This window comes from Lycium ferocissimum, chromosome 1 (assembly GCF_029784015.1).
Source record: "Lycium ferocissimum isolate CSIRO_LF1 chromosome 1, AGI_CSIRO_Lferr_CH_V1, whole genome shotgun sequence".
Classification (NCBI taxonomy): domain Eukaryota; kingdom Viridiplantae; phylum Streptophyta; class Magnoliopsida; order Solanales; family Solanaceae; genus Lycium; species Lycium ferocissimum.
The window spans coordinates 17,554,971-17,581,347 of record NC_081342.1 but is presented as its reverse complement, the minus strand read 5'-3'; the positions used below and the strand labels follow the sequence as shown (position 1 = coordinate 17,581,347).

Below are 26,377 nucleotides of genomic sequence, written 5' to 3'. Positions count from 1 at the left end.
GTGTGGCAATGGCATTGGTCCAGCTGTATTATACGAATTTAGCCCAATACAGATAGTCCCCCCACTTTCCGGGATTCGAACAGTCGTGACCGAGAAGTGGAAAAGGTTCGAACTAGATATGATTACGCAGGAAACGAAGACGCTAAATTACCTCAATCGGCGCGCCAAAATGTCACTATTCATGGAAGGCGGTGTCGATTGATGCTTCGAAATGACCGGTGACGCCTCATTTCAAGGGAATTCAAAGATCTCCCTTCCCTATATAAACTCAAAACCTTTACCATGTTTACCTCATTCATGCGAATTATTACCTTCTTTTTACACATCAACCCTTCCTTACAGAAGCCACAAACTTTTCCCTAAGGAAAACACACCTAATTCCTATCATGGCATTAGCACTGAACAGTCCTACGCATTCACTTCCTTCCTGCTCTCATTCCTCTAAGAGTTCTCCTTCCAAAAGGCACGGGAAAGCTCCCGAGACTTCTAGCACCATGGAAATTGACCTGGGGTCCCTCGCTGTAGAAATCTTGCCCCTGGACTGTGCAGATCAGGTGACTTTTGGATTGATACCCGCCATGAATCAGTAGGCGAGATCAGTTCGCTGATAACCAATAAAAATCTCCCTTAAGTATTCGAGGATTGGAATTGGGGACCCGAGGTTGTGGTCCTCCCGGTTGGCACTGAAGGAAGGATGACAAACCACATTGAGGGATACTCTATGGTCCACACTTATCCTTTCACCATTAATTTCTCGCTACCGGTTCCTTATTTGATCGAGACCTTCTACTGAACGTATCAGGTCAACCTAGGCCAGTTTGTGACCAAATCCTTACGAGCTATGCCACCGCCACCACTGCCATAGCTGAAGTAGGGAAGTTACCGGCGAAAAACTTGATGGCAGCGGAGAAAGCCAACTGCTCCTTGAGGTAGAGACGCTCCTGATAAGGTGGCGTGAGTCGGAGTCCTTGAAGTATTCACTGCCTCTAAGTTATGATGAGGTTAACAAGGGCTGGACGAGCGAGAGGAGTCCCTTCGAGTCAAGAGCTCTGATCAACAAAACCTTCAGGTAAGGATCCATCGCCTGGAAAGTGACTTAGAGACTGCTCGGGGGCAACTAAGATGTTCAAAGGCTTCCCGAGCCAGGCTCAGAGCACGGTGGAAAGGACTGCAATGGTGCTGAGTTGCCGAAAAGCACAAAGCTAGCTTGTTTCGTGACCTTACCATTTTGAAGTCCCGTAGAGACGCCTTTCAGGAAGATTTGGACAAAAAACTAGATCTCTCCGAGGCTATATTGGATGCCGATGTGGACTTTGTGGCTGCCGAATCTGTGATGGCGAACTTTCGATTCCAATAGAGCAGCTCTGACAGCGAGGAATCCGAGGACAGCAGCTCTGATAGCAAAGAACCAAGGATCACTCCTCCGGGGGCTGTCACGCCCCAGCTTAGGAGGAAAGTCCAACATTGGCAAAACACAAGAGAGATCTTTGCGTATATAAGTAAGCATACCATACCTCCTAGTGACGCATTTTAAAGCCGTGTGGGCCTAGGCCTGAAGCGGACAATATCACTAGCGGGCTGGGTCATTACAGATGGTATCAGAGCCAGTCTTGTGTACACCTTGTCGATGGTGGGCCACAGTTCAACTGAGTTTAGGTAAATCTTGGGTAAGCGGGGCAAACCTTGGTGCTGAGTCTAGGCAAATTCCATACGATGGGAAAACCTCAATGAGATGCTGAGTCCATAAAAAGAGGTGTATGTCACGCCTCAGCTTAGGAGGAAAGTCCCACATCGGTAAAACACAAAAGAGATGTTGGGTATATAAGTAAGCATGACTTACCTCCTATTGAAGCATTTTAAAGTCGTACGATCCTAGGCCCAAAGCGGACAATATCACTAGCGGGCTGGGTCGTTACAAGGGCGATCCGCCTTCCCCTTAGCTTTAACATTTTTCAATTTCTCGGGCCTGTGTGCCCGTTTTTATCTTTTTGATTCACACAAACACTTTTGATATCGATTGGTCCTTCACGAAGTCGAGCCTACCAACCGACTTCTTTAGCTTTTTTTATTTATTTTGTCTTTGGGTGTTATAAGCCCGGAGAGGCTTTTATAAAAGGCACTTATCTTCATGAATTTTTCTTTATTTAGCCTTTGCATTTATTTTTTAATTCTCTGAATAACCCTTGATTTGAAGGATAAGATGACCGAACCTGTGAATCTAAAGTCTTGGAATTTTGGTCCAAAAGGTTTTAACCTCGCGATCTCGGAATGCTAGTCGTTTGGTTTTTCTCTTATACTTCCAAACTGCCAGCCCCCTGTGAGGTTTATAATTAGCATTTCTGATTAACATGCCGGGAAATTTTTGTTCGGTTGCTATTATATCCGAACTTGACCTTCTTTGCTCCTTTATTTTTGGAAGAAGTTTTATTAACATATTAGAGGACCCTTATTTTTCGGTGCGTTAGAAAAGGACCTCTCCAATTCGTTCTTGGCACAAGTTTTTTGTATGACGTAAATTGCATCCATTTAATGTACTTGCTTTCCATGGCAAAGATTTTCATAAGAAGGAAAATTGTATTGACTCCCTTAACTTTTACTTGAGTTATAAAACTAAAATACGGCTGCCATCTAGTGTGGTCAGTCCAATTACATGTATTTATTCTTTTGCCCGGGCAGTCCCCAGTTCTGACTGATTTTGACTTTTGCTTTGCTTTTTGGCCAGCTTTTTGCTTATGGCCAAGTCTCATAGCCTCACATGAGTGTATGTGTATATATAGCCCTACCTAGTGTTTGGGAGTAAAGAATGAAGCTCCGACCACTGTGGAATGCCCCCGGGGAAACGTATGAACAACCGTATGGCACTGCCTCATTAAAAAACTTGCCAGAAAAACCCAATTGGGACAAAAACTGGACTAAGGGAAAAAGAGTGCAGCACCGCCGGCCACAGTTTCTCCGATCAGTCGTAATACCTTTTGAGGAAGCTAACGTTCCAGTTGCTTGGGAGCTTATTGCCATCCCCATCTTTTAGTTGGTATGACCTTTTGCCGACAATGCCAGTTACTTAATAGAGGCCTTCTTAATTTGGCCCGAACTTTCTAGCGCTGGCATCTCGGGTATTGTGCGTCACCTTCCGAAGTACCAAGTCCCTGATTTTGAAGTGTCGAAGATTAGCTCGATGGTTGTAGTAACATTCCATCAGCTGCTTTTGGGCGACCATCCGAACATACGTAAGATCTCTGTGTTCTTCTAGTAAATCCAACTGCATCAGCATCGCCTCCGTATTAGGTTGCTCTTGTGGCCGAACGCACCTTGAACTTGGAGCACCAACTTCTACCGGGATTAACGCTTCCACCCCATATACTTGGGAGAATGGAGTTTCTCTGGTGCTAGACTTCATCGTGGTTCTATAAGCCCACAGCACCTCCGATAACTTTGACGGCCAAGCTCCTTTAGCGTTCTCCAATTTCTTCTTCAAATTTTGAATGACAGTTTTGTTTGTTGATTCCACTTGGCCATTACCATTAGGGTGATACGGAGAAGAGTTTATGCGTTTGATGTTCAAATCCTTGAGGAACTTAGTGACCTTGGACCATATGAACTCTGGGCTATTATCACAAGTTATCTCCTTCAGGATGCCGAAGAGACATATTATATCTCTCTTGCTAAATAAAGTCGATCACCTCCTTCTCTCGGACCTTCTGGTATGCAGCAGCCTCGACCCACTTGGAAAAATAGTCAGTTACCATCAGTACGAACCGCACTAGCCCAGGTCCTACTGGTAATGGTCTGACTATCTTCATCCCCCTTTTCATGAATGGCCAAGGGGAAATCATCGGATGCAGCTCCTCACACGATTGGTGTAGCATTTGGGCATTCTGCTGACATTTGTCGCACTTGCAGACAAATGCCTTCGCATCCTCCTCCATTCTAGGCTAATAATATCTAGCCCTGAGTAATTTTTTAGTGAGTGACTCTGCGCTTGAATTATTGTCGTAAATCCCCTCATAGACTTCTCACATTACATAGTCAGACTCTTCGGAACCTATATACCTCGCCATTGGACTGAAGAAACATCTTCAATAAAGCAAGCCGTCCATGACGCAATACCAAACTGCTTTAGCTCGTATAGCCCATGACACCGTCAAATCCTCCGGTAGCTTCCTGTGATTGAGGTAGTCCAGAAATTCATTCCCTCAATCCCAAACTAGGCTTATGGAATTGATCTCATCATAACTTGTCTGGTCCAACACCGAGTGTAATAACTGCACCACTGATTCATAATTTGAGCCTGATGACTCCGGCGAGGAGCCCAGATTGGCAAGTGAGTCCGCTTCCACATTCTCTTCTTTAGGAATGTGCACTATAGTCCATTCTTGAAACTTGGCAAGTAATTTCAGTACCTTTTCAAGGTACCGTAACATGCGCTCCTCTTTGGCCTCGAATACTCTGTGTACTTGATTCACTACCAGTAAGAAATCACACTTAGCCTCGATGACTTCTGCACCTCGTTCCCAAGCTAGCTCGAGACCTGCAATCAAAACTCCGTACTCTAATTTATTATTAGTTAGGGGCACGCTATTAATTACCTGACTCTGGATTTCTCCCAATAGGGGTATGGAGGACTACGCCTAGCCCTGTCCCTTTTACATTAGACGCTTCATCGATGTAAAGCATCCATACCCCGGGTGCAGCCCCTGGCACCAAGGAGGCTTCCTTTTCGGCCTGTGGATCCACACTTGGACTGAAATCAGCCATGAAGTCCGCGAGGACTTGAGACTCCAGTACGAGGCTTGTATTCAATATAAATTTCACTCAACTCAACTGCCCACTTTGCCAATCGTCCCGACAATTCGGGCTTGTGAAGCACACTCCTTAAAGGGAATGTGGTCACAACGGCAATAAAGTTACACTGGAAATATGGCCGGAGCTTTCACGAAACTATCACTAGTGCGAAGGACAATCTTTCCAAGAGAGGGTACTGTGTTTCAGACCCGGACATAACCCTACTTATATAATAGATAGAAAACAGCATACCTTGCTCTTCTTGAACTAGGACATTACTTGCCGCTACCTCTGAAACGGCTAGGTAAACCAACAAAAGCTCACCGTCTTTCGACTTTGACATGAGTGGAGGAGAAGACAGGCATGCCTTGAGATCTCGAAGCGCCTGCTGGTATTTCAGAGTCCATTCAAACTCGTTCTTCTTTTTGAGCAAAGAGAAGAACTTATGGCACTTCTTTGATTATCAGGATATAAACCTGTTGAGCGCGGTGATGCGGTCGGTTCATCGCTGCACTGCCTTTACATCCTTCAGGGTATCCGGAATATCCTCGATAGCTTTTATCTTCTCCAGGTTTATTTCTATCCCTCTTTGAAGACAAGAAAACCCAAGAATTTTTCGAATCCAACCCCAAACGCTATCTCTGGATTTATCTTCATGTTGTATTGCCTCAAGACCTCAAACGTTTCCTGCAAGTGACTAAGATGGTCCCCCGTACGGAGACTTTTAACTAACATATCATCAATGTATACTTCTATTATTTTGCCTATTTGTTGCTCAAATATTTTATTTACGAGCCTCTGATAAGTGGCTCCGGCATTCTTTAACCCCAAGGGTATTACATTGTAACAATAAGTTGCGAAATTAGTGATGAAGGATGTTTTCTCTTAGTCCTCCGAGTGCATCCGGATTTGGTTATATCCGGAGTAAGCATTGAGAAAACTCATTACTTTATGACCGGTCGTGGCGTTGGTCATTTGATCGATGCTCGGCATCGAAAATAAATCCTTCTGACATGCTTTATTGAGGTCCTTAAAACTATGCACATTCTAAATTTATTATCCTTTTTTGTAACTAGGACCACATTTGCCAACCAGTCCGGGTATTTAACTTCCCGAATGAATCCTATATTTAACAAGCGAGATACCTCTTCTTTGACAAACCTGTTGCGGACTTCTGCAATGGCCCGCTTCTTCTGACGCATAGACGGAAAGTTGAGGTGCAGCCCGAGCTTGTGGGTTGCCATGTCTGAGGGTATACTTTTCATATTCTTATGGGACCAGGCAAAATAATTGCTATTATTTCTCAAATAATTAAGTATTATCTCCTTGAGCACTGGGGTTAACCCCATGCCCAGGTATATCTTTCGTTCCAGTAGATTCGGATGCAATGCGATCTGCTCAAGTTCCTCAATCGTTGACTCGGTGGTGTCTGAATCATCGGGTGGCTAAAAGTACATCAGGACGCTATATTCATCTCCAACCTCTTCTGATCCCACATCGCTCTTGTTCTCTGATGGGATCTGGTGAACTACGTCTGATGTGGGCCCCAAGTTCTGTGATTGCTATTGATTAGGCACGGTTAAACTTCCAACTACTTCGGGCTCCTCAATCGCGAACATCCCTTTCGACGCTGGTTGTTTCCCCCTGATCTGCCTGATCCCTTCCGAGGTAGGAAACTTAAGCAACAAATGGAGAGTTGAGGGGACAACTTTCATGTCGTGGAGCCAAGGCCGCCCGAAGATTACATTGTAACGTATATCGTCGTCGATCACATAGAACTTTGTTATTTTGATGACCCCTTCGGTATCTATTGGCAAGTCAATCTCTTCTCTGGTAACTTCGCTGGACATATTGAAGTCGGCAAGCGTCCTTGCTGCTGGTATGATTTTCTCTCCCTTTTTCTCCACTACTTTCCAAATGAGGATGTTAGCCGAACTCCCCGGATCAATCATTACCCACTTCACCTGAAAGCTGCCAATGAGCACGGTGATAACTAAGGCATCATTGTGGGGTAAAGTAACATCTGTCGCGTCCTCGTCGGAGAAGGTAATCAAATCCTCATCTGAGAAGTCCCGATTTTTTTTTCTATTACTGAGATCTTTATCTTCCTGGATGCGGTTAAGCTGGTCTCGGTGATCATGGATCCGCCAAAAATCATATTAATGACATGCGAAGGAACACTGGGTGCCCCTTTCTCTTCGGCTGGTCCGTCACTACCATAGTAATTCCTCGCCCTTACACTTAGTAGTCGTTTGGTACGTAGACAGAATTATCCTAGGATTATAATCCTAGGACTAATTTATCCCATCTATTGGGACTAATTTATCCCATTTAGGAGATGGGATAAAATAATCCCAAGATTAATAGGATAAAATGGGATATCCCATCTTTAAGTTTGGGATGCACTTTATACTTTGTTTGGTACAAGGTATAAATTTATCTCAGGATAAATTTATACCTTCTACCAAACATGATACAAAATTAATCCCATAGTTAGTCTTTGGGATATCCCAACTAATACCGTGTACCAAATGACCCCTTAGATACTCCCGTAGATGTCCCCTGGCGAGCATGTTAGCCACTTCTTCCGGAGGTGCCTGTAGTCTGTAGTTTTGTGCCTAGGGGTTCCATGGAACTCGCACTAAATCGTATGATCTTGAGTACTGGGATCCGACCTCAATGGTCTAGGAGAGCGTGATGACAGATGGTCTTCAGAACGGCCACCATTTGAGATTCGTTGATGGTGAAGTTGTAATCTGTGAGTTTAGGATGCTTTTTCCCCTTTGAAGAGGTCCCGTAAGGATTGCTTTTAGGCTATAGCCCGCGACCGTTCTTCCCATGGTTCTCCTTCTTACTTGGATTCTGTTTAACCAACGATCGGTAGCCTGAACCGCCACTGGTCATTTCTGAAGGTGGGAAAGGTTGGAAACGATTCTTCGATCAATTTCGATCTGGCCCGAAACCTTTGCCCGCCTTTGCTGGAAAATCTGCGGAGGGAGCCACCAGCAGGTCGTCCTCTACCCGAATCTTCAACTCATATCTGTTACGCACGTCTTTCCAGGTAGTAGCCTGGAACTCCAGGAGGATCTCCTTGAGCTTTCGGGAAGCATCTGAACTTAAGGGGTTCAAACCCTTGGTGAAAGCCTCGGCTGGTCCCTCGTCCGGTATGGCAGGAAAAAGCATGTGTTCCTTCTGGAATCATGTTATGAAGTCTCGGAGGCGTTCCGATTCTCTCTGCGCAATGTAAAAAATATCTGCCTTTCTAGTTTTTACCTTTCTTGCACTGGCGTGAGTTTTGATGAATGTATCAGCCAGCATGTCAAAGGAAGTGATTGATTGCTCCGAAAGTTTGGAGAACCACGACAAGCCCTCGGGGCGAGAGTCTCGCTGAATTTTTTGATTAGGACAGACTCAATCTCCTTCTCCTTCAAGCCGTTGCCTTTTACCGCCATTGTGTAAGCCATAATGTGCTCCTGCGGATCTGTCATCCCGTCGTATTTGGAATGTCGGGCATCTTGAACCTCTTCGGGATCAACTCCGAAGCGGCTTCTGGCTTATACGCTCGCTGAATATGCTTCCTTGCATCGGGGCCCTCTATAACCAGGGAGCCCCAAGAAATGCTTTGGCATTCTTCTCGGCTTCCTTGGCGGTTTCATCTATTTTTCCCTGTGATTTCCCTCATGAACCGCTTGACTTCGGCTTAGAAGGGATCGTCAGGGGCAGACTCACTGCGAGGCATCTCTGTTCCTCCCTACGGTTTGTCCACTACCGATGACGGCGTCTCCATTAGTAGGAGTCATGGGGGTGACGTCGGGAGACGCAACTCCGGCCTAAGGAACGGACGTGAGGGATGCGACGACCTACCTCATCTGCCCTAGTTCCGTCCTCATCACATGACTTTGTTCCCTCAGGATCTACATTGACTCCTCGGGAGTTTCATTAGTAGGAACTTCGTCCTCGATAGTGCGGCGGTCATGTTCTTCTCCTGTTGCCTCTTCACCTGTATTCAGGGGCTGCAAACCTCCTAGTGGTACTTGGAGGGGCAAACTGTTCGGACCTAGCCGAGTGTTGCCTGACTGGCTTCAGTTATTCGCGTTGTCGTTTGCTCCTGTCATACTTGAAACAGATATTTAAGTAAAACATGGACCTTAAGAAAAGTTAGTAAGACAAACAAAGGTCATAGTGATAACCACAACTATCATGGCCCCACGGTGCGTGCCAAATTATTTACCCAGAAAACTGTTCAGTTGAATTTGTGTTCGTGGTCAAGGACACGTGGATCAAAGTAACCAATAAAGCAACGTAATATGCATGTAAAGTTGATATAAAACGAAATGCAAAGTTAAGAAATAGCCCTAGCCTTGTTAGAATCCGATGTTAACTCCTCCGATCAAGCTTGTGATCGGGGACGTAATAAATTAAAGAAGAACTTAAAATAGAACGATTATATGTTGTATGTTTTATATTGCACTTGAATGTCGTGTGTTATAATGGGAATGTCAATCCCTATTTATACTAAGAGCTAGGGGCACATATTGCATGTATTGCGCCCATGCCATCAATGAGCATTAACTACACAATCATAACAAGGAATAAAGAGGACCATTAAGTCTAATAACACCACACAGATAACGTTAAGCCTGATTTGTAAAAGCAGTCCGTTGAACTCTCCTCCGGAGCTATTCCAACGGTCTACTGATCCTAGCGGTATCTCCGGTACAATAAAGCCACCTCTGGTGAAGGTGTGTCTTTGACTCATTATTGACTTATCCATTTGCGACGTGTGTTGTGTATTGCACTTGAATGTCGTGTGTTACAACGAGAATGCCAATCCCTATTTATACTAAGAGTTAGGGGCTCATATTCCATATATTGCGCCCCTGCCAATAATGAGCATTAACTACCCAATAATATAACAAGCAATAAAGAGGACCATTAAGTCCAATAACACCACATGGATAACGTTAAGCTTGATTTGTAACGGCAGTTTATTGAGCTCTCCTCCGGAGCTATTCCAACGGTCTTCCGGTCCTAGCGGTATCTCCGGTACAATGAAGCCACTTCTGGTGAAGGTGTGTGCTGACTCATTCTTGACTTATCCATTTTGCCACGTGTCGCAATGGCATTGGTCTAGCTGTATTATACGAATTTAGCCCAATACACCTAAATTAATAGAATAAAAAGATGGTTACTTGAGAATTTGTTAATTTGACTGAGATGCGAGTTATGTCTTCTTGATTAAGCTCCTACGGTTGTGCTCCTTTCATCCCATATTAGTTGTCAAGGTTACTAAAAATATTTATCCCAATATACTTGTCATTTTACAAAATCACAGATGAAATTAATTAATTTTATCCAATTTTACCCTTAATAGTAAGTGTTTTTTAAAATAATCAATATTGATTAGAGTGCAATTTATTAGGGAGCGATAAATTTATAATAATAAAAATATACCTTTTATTTATGATTTCTTATAGAGCATGCACAAATGAAATGTGACAAGTAATATGAGACGGAAGGAGTATATCATCAGGATGGAAGAAAAGCATAGATAAAGAGCTTTTTCAACGTATAATTAAGTTGAGTTATATTGTTTGATCAAGTTTTGGATTTTCAAGTTTTGGATTTTACAGTTTTGATGGCTCTATTGGTTATGTTCTAATTAGCATCAGTACTATTGTTGTATCTCAAACAAAGAGTACGTCAATTTACAGTGGCAAAAATTGGAGAGTTACAACCAATTACCAAAGACGTTATGCATCCGAAAGCCACAAAGTAGGAATTTTTAAAATATTACACCCTTTGATCAATTTTGTCTGTTGTTTAAGTATTTGACACCTTCATTGAGAAGAAATCATTTACGTGCATTGACACATATAAGATGTATTTAACTAATTATATCTTCCTTATCAGTAATTAATGATCACATGCCTTCTTGGAGCAGTAACGTTGAAATTGGGCAAAGACATCAATACTTTTTTGATTTTTAAACTAATAAATATTTTGGACAAAATATTGTTGACTAAAAGTCTAAAACGACAGATAAAAGCGACGAAATGAGTACGAACTCCTGCGGATATGATAATTTTGTTTCTATCATGACATGTTCTTATTAATTACAAAATGACCTACTTGAATCATTTGTCAAAAGAAATTCAAATTCTCCGTTTCAGAATTAATGTCAATGTTTGACACTAGTTTATCCCAGATATATATGTAAGTCAATTAAGAATACCGTGGTATTTTGAATTAATGTGAAGCTTGAAGGGGTATATGTAGGAATTTATAAACATCAAAATCTCCTAAATATTTGGATTTGGATATTTCTTTATTTTAGTTTACTATTTTTACCTTTTAGTATTTGACTATATATAGAACCTGTGAAATGATCTAACGGATCATTTTATATTTAGGAGGAAACCAAAAAAAAAAAAAAAAATCCTAAAAGTGGGGAAGGAATATGCTTGCAAAGATCCCCAGGTGATTGCATATAAATATATTCTTCACCCTTAATCCTCTCTTCATCCCCTCTTAAACCCTTTTTCTCTTCTCCTTAATTAATAATTACAGTCTCTCTTGCTTCTCATTCCAATATCTATTTGCAGCATAGCAGGTTCGTATCTCTTTTTTTGTTTTTTTTTTTTTTTCTCCATTGTGCATATATAACCGCTGTGTGATACTCCTTCAATTGATGTATAGTATATATGCATGTCTGTATGCATTAGAGTCTAAATATGTGTACATCAAGATGATTTTTTTTTTTTTTTAGCATAAAAGAGAAAGAAGAATGACGGCATATTTCAACGTTTCTTAATGGAAGCGTGCCGTGATTATTAAAATTATCAAGATACTTTCTCCATTCCAATATAGTAAATGAATTTCTGTCAATTTTTTTTATGGTAAAAAATGAATGAATTTTTAAAGCTAAAAAATGAAATATTTTTTTTTTTTCAAAATTAATCCTCTATTTAATGTCTTTTAAAATTTTCAACATTGACTATCACTTGTTTTAAGAAAGTTTGGGAAGAAATAAAATGGTAATAGTGACAAAATACCCTTTGTCTTTAATTAACATTTTTAAGGGATATGCCACATTCCAAATATTCATTTATTTTGGAATGGAGGGAGTAATAATTTAATTGCTGTACTGTTTATTGAAAACGTAATCTAGGGTGCACGAATTGTTTATTTGTTTGGAAATCATCTCAGTTGCCAATTTGCCATATTAAAAGAACTGGTATAAATATGTTTAGACGAGGGGTATATATTTTGCTTTGAATTAAGTTATATATGATCGGCCCCACTAAATGGACTTATTGTTTGCTACACTTTTGTGCCAGATCTTACTGACATTCTTGTCAATATGCATGGTCTTGTCTTGTTTTTTTCCTTTTTCTTTTTTGTTGGGTATTCAGATAGAACAAACGTGAAAACGTGACTAAGCATATCAATCATGAATTTCGTAATAAGATAATTCAATAAATCCTAGAATTGCTGCAAAATATTTCAAAATAAGTTATATTGAAATCCATTCATTCAGATAAGAGCAAACTTTTCCTCCTTTCTTTCTTTTTTCTTTTTTGGGTTATAAAAGCTGTTTGTTGTTCTAAATGTTGTGACTGCTGATCTTTTGGCAGAGTCAAAAGACAAAAGAAGTTCCAATTTGTTCCCGATAAATATTGGGATATGCTAAATATAATTGTTTTGATATGCAGATAGATTATTTTAGAAGAGGCGAGTGCAGGAAGAGAAGAAGTAGAAAATGGCGGGGGATATGAAGGTTTTAAATGCGCTTGATTCGGCCAAAACACAATGGTATCACTTCACGGCAATCGTAATAGCTGGCATGGGATTTTTCACTGATGCCTACGATCTATTCTGCATCTCTCTTGTTACTAAGTTGCTTGGCCGCATTTACTACCATGTGGATGGCTCTCCAAAGCCTGGTTCACTACCACCCAATGTCTCGGCTGCTGTCAATGGTGTCGCCTTCTGTGGTACCCTTGCGGGGCAACTCTTCTTTGGCTGGCTTGGTGACAAAATGGGCAGGAAGAAAGTCTATGGCATGACCCTTATGCTCATGTGTCTCTGTTCCGTTGCTTCAGGACTTTCTTTTGGTAGGGAGCCTAAGACCGTCTTGGCCACCCTCTGCTTCTTTCGCTTCTGGCTTGGTTTTGGAATTGGTGGTGATTACCCACTCTCTGCTACTATTATGTCTGAATATGCCAACAAAAAGACTAGGGGGGCCTTCATTGCTGCTGTTTTCGCTATGCAAGGATTTGGGATCCTAGCCGGTGGTATCTTTGCCATCATTATTTCTGCTGCATTCCAGGCTAGTTTCAAGGTGCCAACATATGAAGAGGATGCGCTTGGTTCAACAGTTCCTCAAGCAGATTACGTGTGGAGGATCATATTGATGGTTGGGGCGCTTCCTGCTCTTCTCACCTACTACTGGAGGTTGAAGATGCCTGAAACTGCTCGTTACACTGCTCTCGTTGCCAAGAATATTCAGCAGGCCACAGCAGATATGGAAAAGGTTATGCACGTTGACATTGGGACAGAGAAAAAGGAGCCTGCAATTTCTTCTACCACTGTTATAAAGTCCAGCAATGAATTTGGCTTGTTCACGAAACAATTTGTTAGTCGACATGGACTTCACTTGCTTGGCACAACCAGCACACATGGTTTCTTCTTGACATTGCATACTACAGCCAAAATTTGTTCCAAAAGGATATCTTCAGTGCTATTGGATGGATTCCTGCTGCCAAGACTATGAATGCAATTGAAGAGGTTTACAAAATTGCAAGGGCGCAAACTCTTATCGCTCTCTGCAGTACTGTGCCTGGCTACTGGTTCACGGTGTTCCTCATTGACAGGATTGGCAGGTTTACTATTCAATTGCTTGGTTTCTCAATGATGACAATATTCATGTTTGCTCTGGCCATTCCTTACGACCACTGGACTCACCCTGGCAACCATATCGGGTTCGTGGTCTTGTATTCACTGACCTTCTTCTTTGCCAACTTTGGGCCCAACGCCACCACATTTGTGGTGCCAGCTGAGATTTTCCCTGCTAGATTGCGCTCGACTTGCCATGGAATATCAGCTGCATCTGGGAAGTTAGGGGCAATGGTGGGTGCATTTGGGTTCCTGTATTTGGCTCAGCCACAAGACAAGACCAAGGCTGATGCAGGGTATCCTGCTGGAATTGGGGTCAGGAATTCACTGATTGTCCTTGGCGTAGTCAACCTTCTGGGAACATTTTTCACATTTTTGGTTCCAGAATCTAACGGAAAGTCTCTGGAAGAGATGTCAAGGGAAAATGATGACTCAACTGAGGCAGAAGCAGAAGAGGAGAATCATTCATCCGATAACAGGACAGTGCCTGTGTAAAATTAGTGACTCGTTTCATTTCTTTCCTTTTCATCCTTTATATGTTCTGCAAAGGTTCCAGCAAGGATGATAAGGGCTTTGATCTTTCGAGTAATACTATGTTTCTTTAGATTGCAGCAACTAGAGTTCCATATGTCATGTGTGTACTATGTTTTGTGTCATATGTACTCCATAATTGGAGTATATTGGATGCAGTATACAAGTTTCTAATATTACTATAAGACTCCATCTCCATCATTGTAGGATTTGATAAACAAATTTTGAAAAAATATGATTCAGAGCTAAAGATTGAAGAACTTGGCGCAGGCACAAGTATATTTTGATTGATGGTGAGTAAGTGTTACCTAATGGAGACCAAAGCCGACCAAGCTACAGTAAACCACGTCAAAGTGCTAGTCACAGTACGATTATGTTTTTACCATTAAGTCAACTTTGATGTTTCTCTCAAAAGTCCCTTTTAAAAATGGATGCTAATTAAGTTGCTAGAACTTCATGAATGGTCATATCAAGGAAAAGCAAGCTTACAGATTAAAGTATAAAAAAAAAACTCATCTCTTTTTAACTTTTCTTGATTGCTCCCTACTCTATAATGTATTGAAGAGCGATTATATTCAAAAACTAGCTTAAATAATTTTGCCCTTCTTAAGATCGTAGGTTCTCATCATGTACAGTGACGAAGCTAGGCTTTTCATTAAGGATGACTTTAAATAAGTAAAGAATATTTTTTTCGGTGAATGGATGCACCAATTTTTTTAAAAAACACTACGTATTGTTTAGCTAAATCATTATATATTTCTTCATTTGAATCTTCAAACTGAATTATAAGGTATCTTAATTAGAGGAATAATCGAACAATGCAAATCGTAATCCACACAAAAGAAAAAGAAAAAGGCAATCACTGACGTCCAAGTCTTACTTGGAAAAAAAGCCATACGATAGTTGGCCAACTCTTTCACAATTGTGAATGGATTCACCAAATTTTTTTGAAAACACTACGTATTGTTTAGCTAAATCATTATATATTTCTTCATTTGAATCTTCAAACTGAATTATAACGTATCTTAATTAGAGGAATAATCGAACAATGCAAATCATAATGCACACAAAAGAAAAAGAAAAAGGCACTCACTGATGTCCAAGTCTTACTTGAAAAAAAGCCATACAATTGGCCAACTCTTTCACAATTGCAACCAGCGTGCACATCGCAAGGGCGGTACCAAGTCGGTGACTCATGAGGGACGAATACATAGTCACACAAGAAGGAAAAAATTGAGTGTCAACAAGGACGAACGTTTGTTTAAGTGGGGGAAGACATAAGAACCCAACCCCTTTATTTTTGGTTAAATCACTCAATTTATGTTTGAGAACTTTATAGACAAGTTATATTGACCATTCAGGACTTGTTTGGATAGCTTTGGTTGGGACCCACTGGGTTCAAATGGGGTTAGGGCAGCAAAACCAGATCTGGACTATGAAGGATTTTAACAGTTACATACATGAGTTTAGGTCAGGTACTAGTCAAAAATGAAGTGTATTGAATGTATGATGCTAATATAACTGCATTTTGATTACTGGTTCCTTTCTGTCCTGGCACCCTGGCAAAGGGAAAATGACAAATGTTGTACCTTAATCATTACCAAGTAAATTTTAGTAGAGAAATATGCACAGAGATACTAGGCTTACTCAAGAAATTCCAATAAGAATGATATAACAAAAATTCCCTTTTTTTTTATTTTTTTACTAGACTTGCTCAAAACACACCAAATAAGAACAGATCCTCAGAAGCATGGGGAGATTTAACTTATATTCAAGTGAATATACCCTAGAGTTGTATTAACAGAACTAAGAAATTATGATTAATATTGGTATTGATGTTGTTGTTGTTGGTTCTTTGAATTACTATTTTGGGCTAGGCATATAAACAAGGGAGATCTTTGTAAAATTTCGGCAGATTCTAGAAAAATTTATTTGAAGGACTAAGACAAGTATTGAGTAGTTAAAGTTAAGGCGACCAAAAAGGTATGTTAAAGCTAAACCCTTTCTTTCTAAAGGCATGATTCGTTGTTATAAACCTTTGTGTCATATCCATAATATCCTTGCTTCCACAAATGCTAGAAGTCTATGAATCTCATGATCCTTACGATATTATTGAGCTTATTCATGATCTTGAGACTATTCTTTGAGATTGATCGCACCTCATAATACTTGTTCTTTCGAGGGCGAGATATAGCGATGACGGTTTCTATTTTCAAAGCTATCTAAGTTCATGATTCTCGAGACTCCCATCACATTGTCGACTTCACCTTAAGGTAGTTGATCTTTTAAGGAAGGATATAGTGATAATGATAATGCTAATGATGATGTTGATTTCATTTATGTATTTTTATGTATATGTATGTATGTATGCATTGCATCCCACTGATCAGTTGGGGATAACACCGAGTCCCGAAAGGGCTGGGTACGGATGACATCGAGTCCCGCAAGGGCCAAGTACGGATAACATCGAGTCCCGCAGGGGCCGAGTACGGATCACACCGAGTCCCGAAAGGGCCGGGTACGGATTACACCGAGTCTCGAAAGAGCCCGGTACGGATCACACCGAGTCCCGAAAGGGCCGGGTACGGATCACACCGAGTCCCGAAAGGGCCGGGTACGGATATGATAGAAGTATGTATAGTAAGTGTATGTGAATGCATATGTATGTATGGATGTGTATGAAATGTTTTTTCTGTAGACCGGTAGTTTACATGACAGAGATCTTAATAAAAGTACGACGTATAATTACTTACTTTATCTTATGTTATCTTCATTTTGATATCATACTACTATTAATGCCTTACATACTCGCACATTGCTCGTACCGATGTCCCTTCGTGGACGCTCGCGTTCATGCCGCGTAGTGTAGATAGACGAAACGAGGATCTTTCATCGTAGGCCGCTTTTGCGTGTAATCTTGGTCTCGAGTGGTGGCTCCACTTCTTCCTGGAGCATTGCCGAGTCTGAGTTGTATATGTTTTTTTGTGAAAAGAGGGTATGTCGGGGGCCCTGTCCCGACTCATATACTTCAATCATGTTCATAGAAGCTTTGCGAGCCGGTTCCGTGTACGACTTAGTCATAGTGTGACAATAGTAATGTCGGCATCACGGGTCCATTGTACATATATTTATGCATGATATTATGTTCATATTTAGCCTTTTGATCTTATTGTTTCCATTTGAGACACGAAAGATGTAAGTTATAAGTTGGTTCGCTTGGTTCCTATATGGTGCCGGGTGCCAATCACACCTTACCAAGGGTGGGGTGTGACATAGTCGACCCGTGTGGTTCAAGTTTAAGGTGAAAAAGGTGAAGATATAGCGGTATTATCAGGAGTAAGGTATGAATCTCCTATTATTAATGGTTATTTTGGTTTATTTACTTAGATAAAAGCTCGTCAAATAGCCGTATAATAGTTTTGTTGGTGGAAATATGGGATAAACCCCATATGGGATGTTTATGGAGTATTTTGGTGTTGAGAATATTATGATTAATGTTGGTATTGATGTTGTTGTTGTTGTTGCTGAATTACAATTTTGGGCTAGGTATATAAACGGGGAGATGCGCCGAAATTTTAGCGTGCATTCTAGAAAGATTTATTTGAAGGACTAAGACAAGCATTGAGTAGTTAAAGTTAAGGCGACCAAAAAGGTATGTTAAGGCTAAACCCTTTCTTTCTAAAGGCATGATTCCTTGTTATAAACCTTTGTGCCATATCCATAATATCCTTGCTTCCACAAATGCTAGAAGTCTATAAATCTCATGATCCTTACGATATTATTGAGCTTATTCATGATCTTGAGACTATTCTTTGAGATTGATTGCACCTCATAATATTTGTTCTTTCGAGGTGAGATATAGCGATGACGGTTCTATTTTCAATGCTATCTAAGTTCATGATTCTCGAGACTCCCATGACATCGTCGACTTCGCTTAAGATAGTTGATCTTCTAAGGAAGGATATAGTGATAATGATAATGCTAATGAGGATGTTGATTTCATTTATGTATTTTTATGTATATATGTATGTATGTATTGCATCCCACCGATCGATTGGGGATAACACCCATCCGAAAGAGTGGGTACGGATGACATTGAGTCCCGTAAAGGCCGAGTACGAATGACATCGAGTCCCGCAAGGGCCGTGTACGGATCACACCGAGTCTCGAAAGGGTCGGGTACGGATAACACCGAGTCCCGAAAGGGCCGGGTACGGATCACACCGAGTCCCGAAAGGGCCGGGTACGGATGACACCGAGTCCCGAAAGGGCCGGGTACAGATATGATAGATGTATGTATAGTAAGTGTATGTGAATGCATATGTATGTATGGATGTGTATGAAATGTTTTTCCTGTAGATGGGTAGTTTACATGACAGAGATCTTAATAAAAGTACGACGTATAATTACTTACTTTATCTTGTGTTATCTTCATTTTGGTATCATACTACTATTAATGCCTTACATACTCAGTACATTGTTCGTACTGACGTCCCTTCTTGTGGACGCTGCGTTCATGCCCGCAGGTGTAGATAGACGAGACGAGGATCTTTCATCGTAGGCTGCCTTCAAGTACTGGTCTCTAGTGGTGGCTCCACTTCTTCCTGGAGCATTGCCTAGTCTGAGTTGTATATATGTTTTTTTGTGACAAGAGGGTATGTCGGGGGCCCTGTCCCGACTCATATACTTCAGTCATGTTCATAGAGGCTTTGCGGAACGGTTCACGTGTACAACTTAGTCATAGTGTGACAATAGTAATGTCGGCATCATAGGTCCATTGTACATATATTTATGCATGATATTATGTTCATATTTAGCCTCTTGATCTTATTGTTTCCATTTGAGACACGAAGGATGTAAGTTATAAGTTGGTTCGCTCGATTCCTATATGGTGCCGGGTGCCAATCACGCCTTACCAAGGGTGGGGATTGACAAAGTGGTATCAGTGCAGTTCTGTCCTAGGGTTGTCTGCAAGCCGTGTCTAGCAGAGTCTTGTTTATGGTGTGTTGTGCACCACACTTATAAACAGGAGGTTGCTAGGCATTTAGGAAGGATTGACCCTTCTTTCTCATCTTAGATCGTGCCATAGAGCTAAATCATAGGATATGATGTCCCTGATTCTAACCCCAAATGTTTTGATCATGGATAAGCAATTGATTATGCCGCTACGAGAGAATTGCTGAGAATTGAAGTTGTTCATTCGAAAGGTATGCTTCCTGTTTTATTAATATGGATAGACGTTGATATAAGAACTTGAGCAAGATATTATGGGTATTTGTGGTTGCTCTGTGGGGCATTGGATGTGTTTTCTGGATTGTGTACAGGAATGAGGTATTAAGAATTATAGAGGAAACTCTGCCGAAATTTTCACAAATTGAATTGTTTGCATGTTTATAGAGAAAGAGTAAAGGAAAAATATGACCATCAGCCGTTTGGTAAGTCATGATTGAAGAAACAACTATGAGACGCTTTCAAGGAGAAGTTTTAGAATGATTTTAAATTTAATTTAAAGGAGGAACCCTGGAGGAAAAATGATTAGCAGTTAAAGAAACTGGAATGAGTTGCATCCGAGATTTCGGGGGATTGAGACCTATTGGAAAGATAAGGAAAGTTGGCATTAGGAACTCAAATAAGGTATTACGATTTATAGGTTGGATGGGTTAGTAAGAGCTAGCAAAGAAATACTAATATGGAGAAGGAAGTTAATGAGTAGGGGAAAGTTTCACCCTATAAGTATATATACATCTATACGAGATCAAGATGGGTTTGTACTCATAGCGGAATGTTTTGCAAGACTTCTAGGTAGATATTATTAAGTGGCAGACGGGAAAGAGCACCTTAAGAGAAAAGGAAATCAAGGAAGACGGGAGTACGAGAAACTGCGATTATGAATTGATTAAAGGAAGTTATGTGACCATCGACAATAAGAGGAAGTTTAATAAATTACTAAGGTTGGCCAAAGGTAGACAGTGATGGCATAAGACAGTGGACTTGGAATAGAGATACGATTACAAAGGAAACAGGATGAAAATACGAGGAATAGACATACATACAAGCGAGCTATGATATCGTAAAGGGAAATGAGAAGTGAATGACAGGACACACTTTATAGGTATTTCATGACGAAGACAAGGATTGACTAGATAAGGCATTGGAGGAATTATAACACCCTACAATGGGGCAATCGAAAAGTAATAGGGAGCTATGAAGCAAGATGAGCTAAGGAAATGCAAGGAGAAGTCATGGAAGTAGACCGAGATAAGATCGCAAGAAAGGGATTCAAGGATATAAATAGAGGAGACGAGCATTTAATGAATTGAGAGATCCGCTTGACTGATAAACCGAAACAACAGATAAGTGCATTAGACTTATTAAGTAAGAGTCCGGCAAAGGTCAAAAAAATAAAGGGAGAACCCCAAAGGAAATGATCAAAGGATATTGCGTTTGGTCGAAACAAGTTGGTGACAATGAACCCTCGTGGAACAAGTAAAATAATGGCTTCCCTTAAAAAGGGGGGGAGGAATGGAGGTTACAGATAAGGAAAGAACGAAGCAATTTGAATTCGCTACAGGACAAAAACCCTTAGTTAAGAGTTCACCCTAATTCATTAGCTGAACTAAGGAATCAGAAACTTTAAGGGTAAGTTAAAGGAAAGAAATTATTAAGGAAGAGATTTGTGATGTTTGATACAAGTACAAGAGCTACCGCCAGCAAGCGCAAGTGTAAGAAATCCAACTAAGAGCAAGAGGAGTTAAGCAAAAATTTCGGTGTTAAACTGATTGATAAATAAGGAATCGCAAGGATTAATTTGACTACTATAGAAAGCAAAGGATGCTGTGATATGACTAGTTTGAGGATATCAAAATGGAAGGAATCAGAATGAATTAAACTCTAAGAAGATGAAGTTAGGGGATATTGGTGAGAACAAGAAATTCTGAATGTAAGTATGTATCATATAAAAGTGCAAACGGCAAAGGAGGAAAGATAACCTGCTCAATTCGAATAAGTTTCTGTTTTAATTGAGCAAGTGAGCAAAGTAATTACCAGTGAATGCAGGTAAGAACATGGACATTTACCTCAGAGCGAACTCTACTTTAACATTCGAGGATGAATGTTTTTTAGGGGGGGGGGGGGGAGAATGTTACACCCCGTAGTTTCGTACGTGGACATTTATAAGTGTTGGACGTTCTAAGTATGGATACTGGAGCTCCCTTCAAGGATATATGATGTTATGCGAACTAATCCTATGGTCATGACGGTTTACGTTCATATAACAAGCTATGGGAAATTCGGGGCAAAGCAAATCGAAGAAAATAAATTTGTCAAAAATTTGAAAAAAGTTGACAGAATTTTGGACATAATTTTGGATCAAATTTGGAAGGGTATATCTCCAAGTATATTAAGAGTTTTAAGGTGTTTCAAAACCCTAAAATGAAGTTTGTCGAGTCTAGTTTCCAACGCAACAAACCGCTCGTCGATACGATATCGAAGTAGAGAATTATGGATGTTACAAGTTCAGCTGACCGAGCAGAAACGCGTGCTACAGTACTGCTACAGTAACCGACTTGCTACAATAACTGCTACATTGCTGCTACAGTGACCCCGACCCGAATTTGAACTAATATAAAAGGGGCTTGCCCCCTCTTTTTCAGCCAAAACCTCTTCCAAATTGTTCCAAAATCCTCTAGAAATTTTCCAAACCCAACTTTCAAGCTTAAATCAACGATAATTCCCGAATTCCGGTTCAGGCAACGTATAGTTGCGAGTATAGAATCGTATAGCGACGCGTGTGGTTCAAGTTTAAGGTGAAAAAGGTGAAGATATAGAGGTATTATCAGGAATAAGGTATGAATCTCCTATTATTAATGGTTATTTTGGTTTATTTACAAAGATAAAACTGTCAAATAGCCGTATAATAGTTTTGTTGGTGGAAATATGGGATAAACCCCATATGGGATGTTTATGGAGTATTTTGGTGTTGAGAATATTATGATTAATGTTGGTATTGATGTTGTTGTTGTTGGTTGCTGAATTACTATTTTGGGCTAGGCATATAAACAGGGGAGATGCTGCCGAAATTTTGGCAGATTCTAGAAAGATTTATTTGAAGGACTAAGACAAGCATTGAGTAGTTATAGTTAAGGCGACCAAAAAGGTATGTTAAGGCTAAACCCTTTCTTTCTAAAGGCATGATTCCTTGTTATAAACCTTTGTGCCATATCCATAATATCCTGGCTTCCATAAATGCTAGAAGTCTATGAATCTCATGCTCCTTACGATATTATTGAGCTTATTCATGATCTTGAGACTATTGTTTGAGATTGATCTCACCTCATAATACTTGTTCTTTCGAGGTGAGATATAGCGATGACGGTTCTATTTTCAATGCTATCTAAGTTCATGATTCTCGAGACTCCCATGACATCGTCGACTTCACCTTAAGATAGTTGATCTTCTAAGGAAGGATATAGTGATAATGATAATGCTAATGACGATGTTGATTTCATTTATGTATTTTTATGTATATGTATATATGTATGCATTGCATCCCACTGATCAGTTGAGGATAACACCGAGTCCCGAAAGGGCAGGTTACGGATGACATCGAGTCCCGTAAGGGCCGAGTACGGATAACATCGAGTCCCGCAAGGGCCGAGTACGGATCACACCGAGTCCCGAAAGGGCCGGGTACGGATAACACCGAGTCCCAAAAGGGCCGGGTGCGGATCACACCGAGTCCCGAAAGGGCCGGGTACGGATGACACCGAGCCCCGAAAGGGCCGGGTACAGATATGATAGATGTATGTATAGTAAGTGTATGTGAATGCATATGTATGTATGGATGTGTATGAAATGTTTCTCCTGTAGACGGGTAGTTTACATGACAGAGATCTTAAGAAAAGTACGACGTATAATTACTTACTTTATCTTATGTTATCTTCATTCTGATATCATACTACTATTAATGCCTTACATACTCAGTACATTGCTCGTACTGACGTCCCTTCTTGTGGATGCTATGTTCATGCCCACAGGTGTAGATAGACGAGACGAGGATCTTTCATCGTAGGCTGCCTTCAGGTACCAGTCTCGAGTGGTGGCTCCACTTCTTCCTGGAGCATTGCCGAGTCCGAGTTGTATATGTTTTTTTTTTTTGTGACAAGAGGGTATGTCGGGGGTCCTGTCCCGACTCATATACTTCAGTCATGTTCATAGAGGCTTTGCAGATAGTTCCTGTGTACAGCTTAGTCGTAGTGTGACAATAGTAATGTCGGCATCATGGGTCCATTGTACATATATTTATGCATGATATTATGTTCATATTTAGCCTCTTGATCTTATTGTTTCCATTTGAGACACGAAGGATGTAAGTTATAAGTTGGTTCGCTCGGTTCCTATATGGTGCCGGGTGCCAATCACGCCTTACCAAGGGTGGGGTGTGACAGAAATACCTATTATGAAATGAGACTGTTAAAATCTATAAATTTAGAGGTCGATCCACTGCTCTCATTACAGCCATGTATATAGAGTTGTACAATTCCAAGAAGTACACATTTATACAAAACTAGGGAACTTCTCGGCGCTTCGCGCAGTCATAAAAACCATAATGATGATTAAACTTATGAATAACTTTTCCTAGTATTCGAATGTTAAAGATGACAAAGAAGTAGATTTATGTAAACAATTTTTTTGTTAAATTTAATCGGGATAGAAGAAGAAGAACTATGAGGTTGCATTATCCTCTATAAAAATCACGTTTGTTGATATCAGACCAACAATAATTTAGGTAAGAACTAATGAAGTAGAAAAACCCACAAGTTTGTTGCCTACATACTTTTTTGTATGAGCATATTTTGAAAATTCAAAAAAATGCTTCAAATTCACGGTATGTATACTTTTAAAATTCTATAAAATATGCTTAAGGATCTGGCAATTCCTACCACAAACATGCCGGAATAGAAGAAAAATAATAATGAAAATTGAATTAAAAAAAATATTATAAAAGTAATCCACTGAACACTTACCAAAATTAAAATTTTAAAACCTATAATCGTAACTCCTCATCGGCATTTACTTTACATACTAATTTTCATTCTCATTGAATAGTCAGTTTTAATTAAGTATTTTTTATAGGTAAAATAGATCTAAATTTTAATTTTACTTTTCTTATTACACTTAAGAAAAAAGTAAACGAGGAGATAGGTAAAGAAAGGCTTCTTATACTTGAATCCTTGTATATGATTTTTGAGTAAACAAAATTAATAAAAATAAATGATAAAGCATAAAACTTTTGACTTTTATTTATTTTTCATGTGAAATTAAAATTGTAGGCGTAAACGTTTTTATCGGTCGAGAGAAAAGTAATATGTAGGCGTAGACTTTAGTTTGATCAACCAAAATGTTATCCAAACAGTAATAATGTATCCGTTAGTACCATTTTAGTACCATTCCTCATGACTTTGAACGTCCTCTAAATCATAATTGCTTCAAGAAATGATAAGCAAATACGACTTTAAACGTCCTTTAAATCACAATTGCTCTAGGAAAAAGAAGCGACTTCCTCCATAAAAACAAGTAATTCAAATGTTGCAACTACACACACCAGTCAACCTGCCCAAAAAAAAAAACACAAAACCAAAATCAGCGAATCCGAGAGAGAGAGAGAGCATCAGAAAGTAACACACTAAATACAATTGATATTCCTATTATCTACTATACAAGCATAAAAAAGGTTTCAAGCACAATTCAAACGTACAGTATTTCCAGCTAAAATCAACAAAAAAAAAAAAAAAAAAAAAAACAAATAATTACACTTGATATTACAACTTTCAACATTTACAACTGATAAAGTCTCAAATCCCATCTACAATAGAAAGAGAGGAAAGATGATGAAAAAACTCAGAACAATAGAATATTAAAAAGGTATAGAGATGGATATTAGGAGAATAAATAATTAGTAACAATGAGAAAAGAAATAATTACGTAACTGTGTAAGATTGAGCGTAATACAAAAAGGAACATGTGAGCTCTTTGCTTATCTACATGAACATGGATAGTTACAAAAAGAAACTCAAAGATAATAGTCAATGTTTTGATGAAAATCTGAAGCCGAAAAACATTGGACTTGAAGCTTTATGGAGAAGAAAAAGATGATAATGAACCTAAATTAATCCACCATTATCACCAGTAGTCAAGGATCATAATAGACAATATTAATTGACCATAATAAAGCTCAATAAAAGTGGGCCTTTCAATTCAATCTGTTACTCGTTTTTATTGGGTTATTTGGGCTCTTATATCCTTTACTAATGAAAAACGGATATGATTATGAAGACGCATATGGGGTGATTAATACACATTCATGGCCAAATGAGATTGACTTTTGTTTTCTTTTTAATTAAATAGCACATAAATTAGATAAATTAGCTAAAAGTTAAAAAAAAAAAAAAAAAAAAAAAAGGCAAAAAAAGGAGAAAAAAGATAATTGTGTTTCTTGGCCAAAAAGAGGTGCCACATTACTCTTCTTTTGCCTAGCTTTATATTATATATAGATGTAGATTTGCATTCAGTGCTACAAAATAGTTGTGGATATGGTGAACATAAAAGTTATTGTGGAGAAAATGGAAGTAGTAAAACTATTACTGGAATCTGAAATGCTAAATTACCACAAAGGGAAAAAAATATTCTTACACTAACCAAGTGCTTTCTTACTAGGTTCTTATCTCTTGTAAATATTCAAACAACTATTTCTAATGGATTTAGCCACTGTGACCCCTGCTTTATCTCTGACGTATTACATGTAGAGCTTAGATTTTAAGAGTATTTCTCTTTTGTTTTATGCAATGTCTTGTTCTGATTAGTACTCTAAGGACCGTTTGGCCATGAGAATTTTTCATTTTTTTTCCAGAAATTTTTTCACTTTATTTGGAAATCGGCGTTTGGCCATGAAAATTCCAAATACAACTTCAAGTTGTATTTGGATTTTGAAAAACATATAAAATCTTGTTTTCACTTTCACTACATTCAAACAACCAAATGTTCAGTGCAAAAACTATAACCAAACCCAACTCCATCTTCAAAATTCCCAAAAATTGCAAGAGATTTTGTTTTCATGGCCAAATGCCTACTAACTGTAAGACCCAAAATGGTGATTTCCAAGGTATAT

General features: G+C 39.6%; 1 protein-coding gene and 1 pseudogene across 1 annotated transcript; one reads left to right on the top strand and one right to left on the bottom strand.

Moving 5' to 3' along the window:
- Positions 1-839: 839 nt before the first annotated feature.
- Positions 840-3,926, bottom strand: LOC132062764 (uncharacterized). Its single transcript, XM_059455269.1, has 3 exons — positions 3,681-3,926; positions 3,140-3,625; positions 840-941 (listed from the first exon to the last, which is right to left on the bottom strand). Exons 1-3 carry the CDS (start codon positions 3,924-3,926, stop codon positions 840-842), a joined length of 834 nt encoding a protein of 277 aa, XP_059311252.1.
- A 7,356-nt stretch (positions 3,927-11,282) lies between these two features.
- On the top strand, positions 11,283-14,390 carry LOC132050835 (inorganic phosphate transporter 1-4-like; annotated as a pseudogene).
- The last annotated feature ends 11,987 nt before the right edge of the window (positions 14,391-26,377 follow it).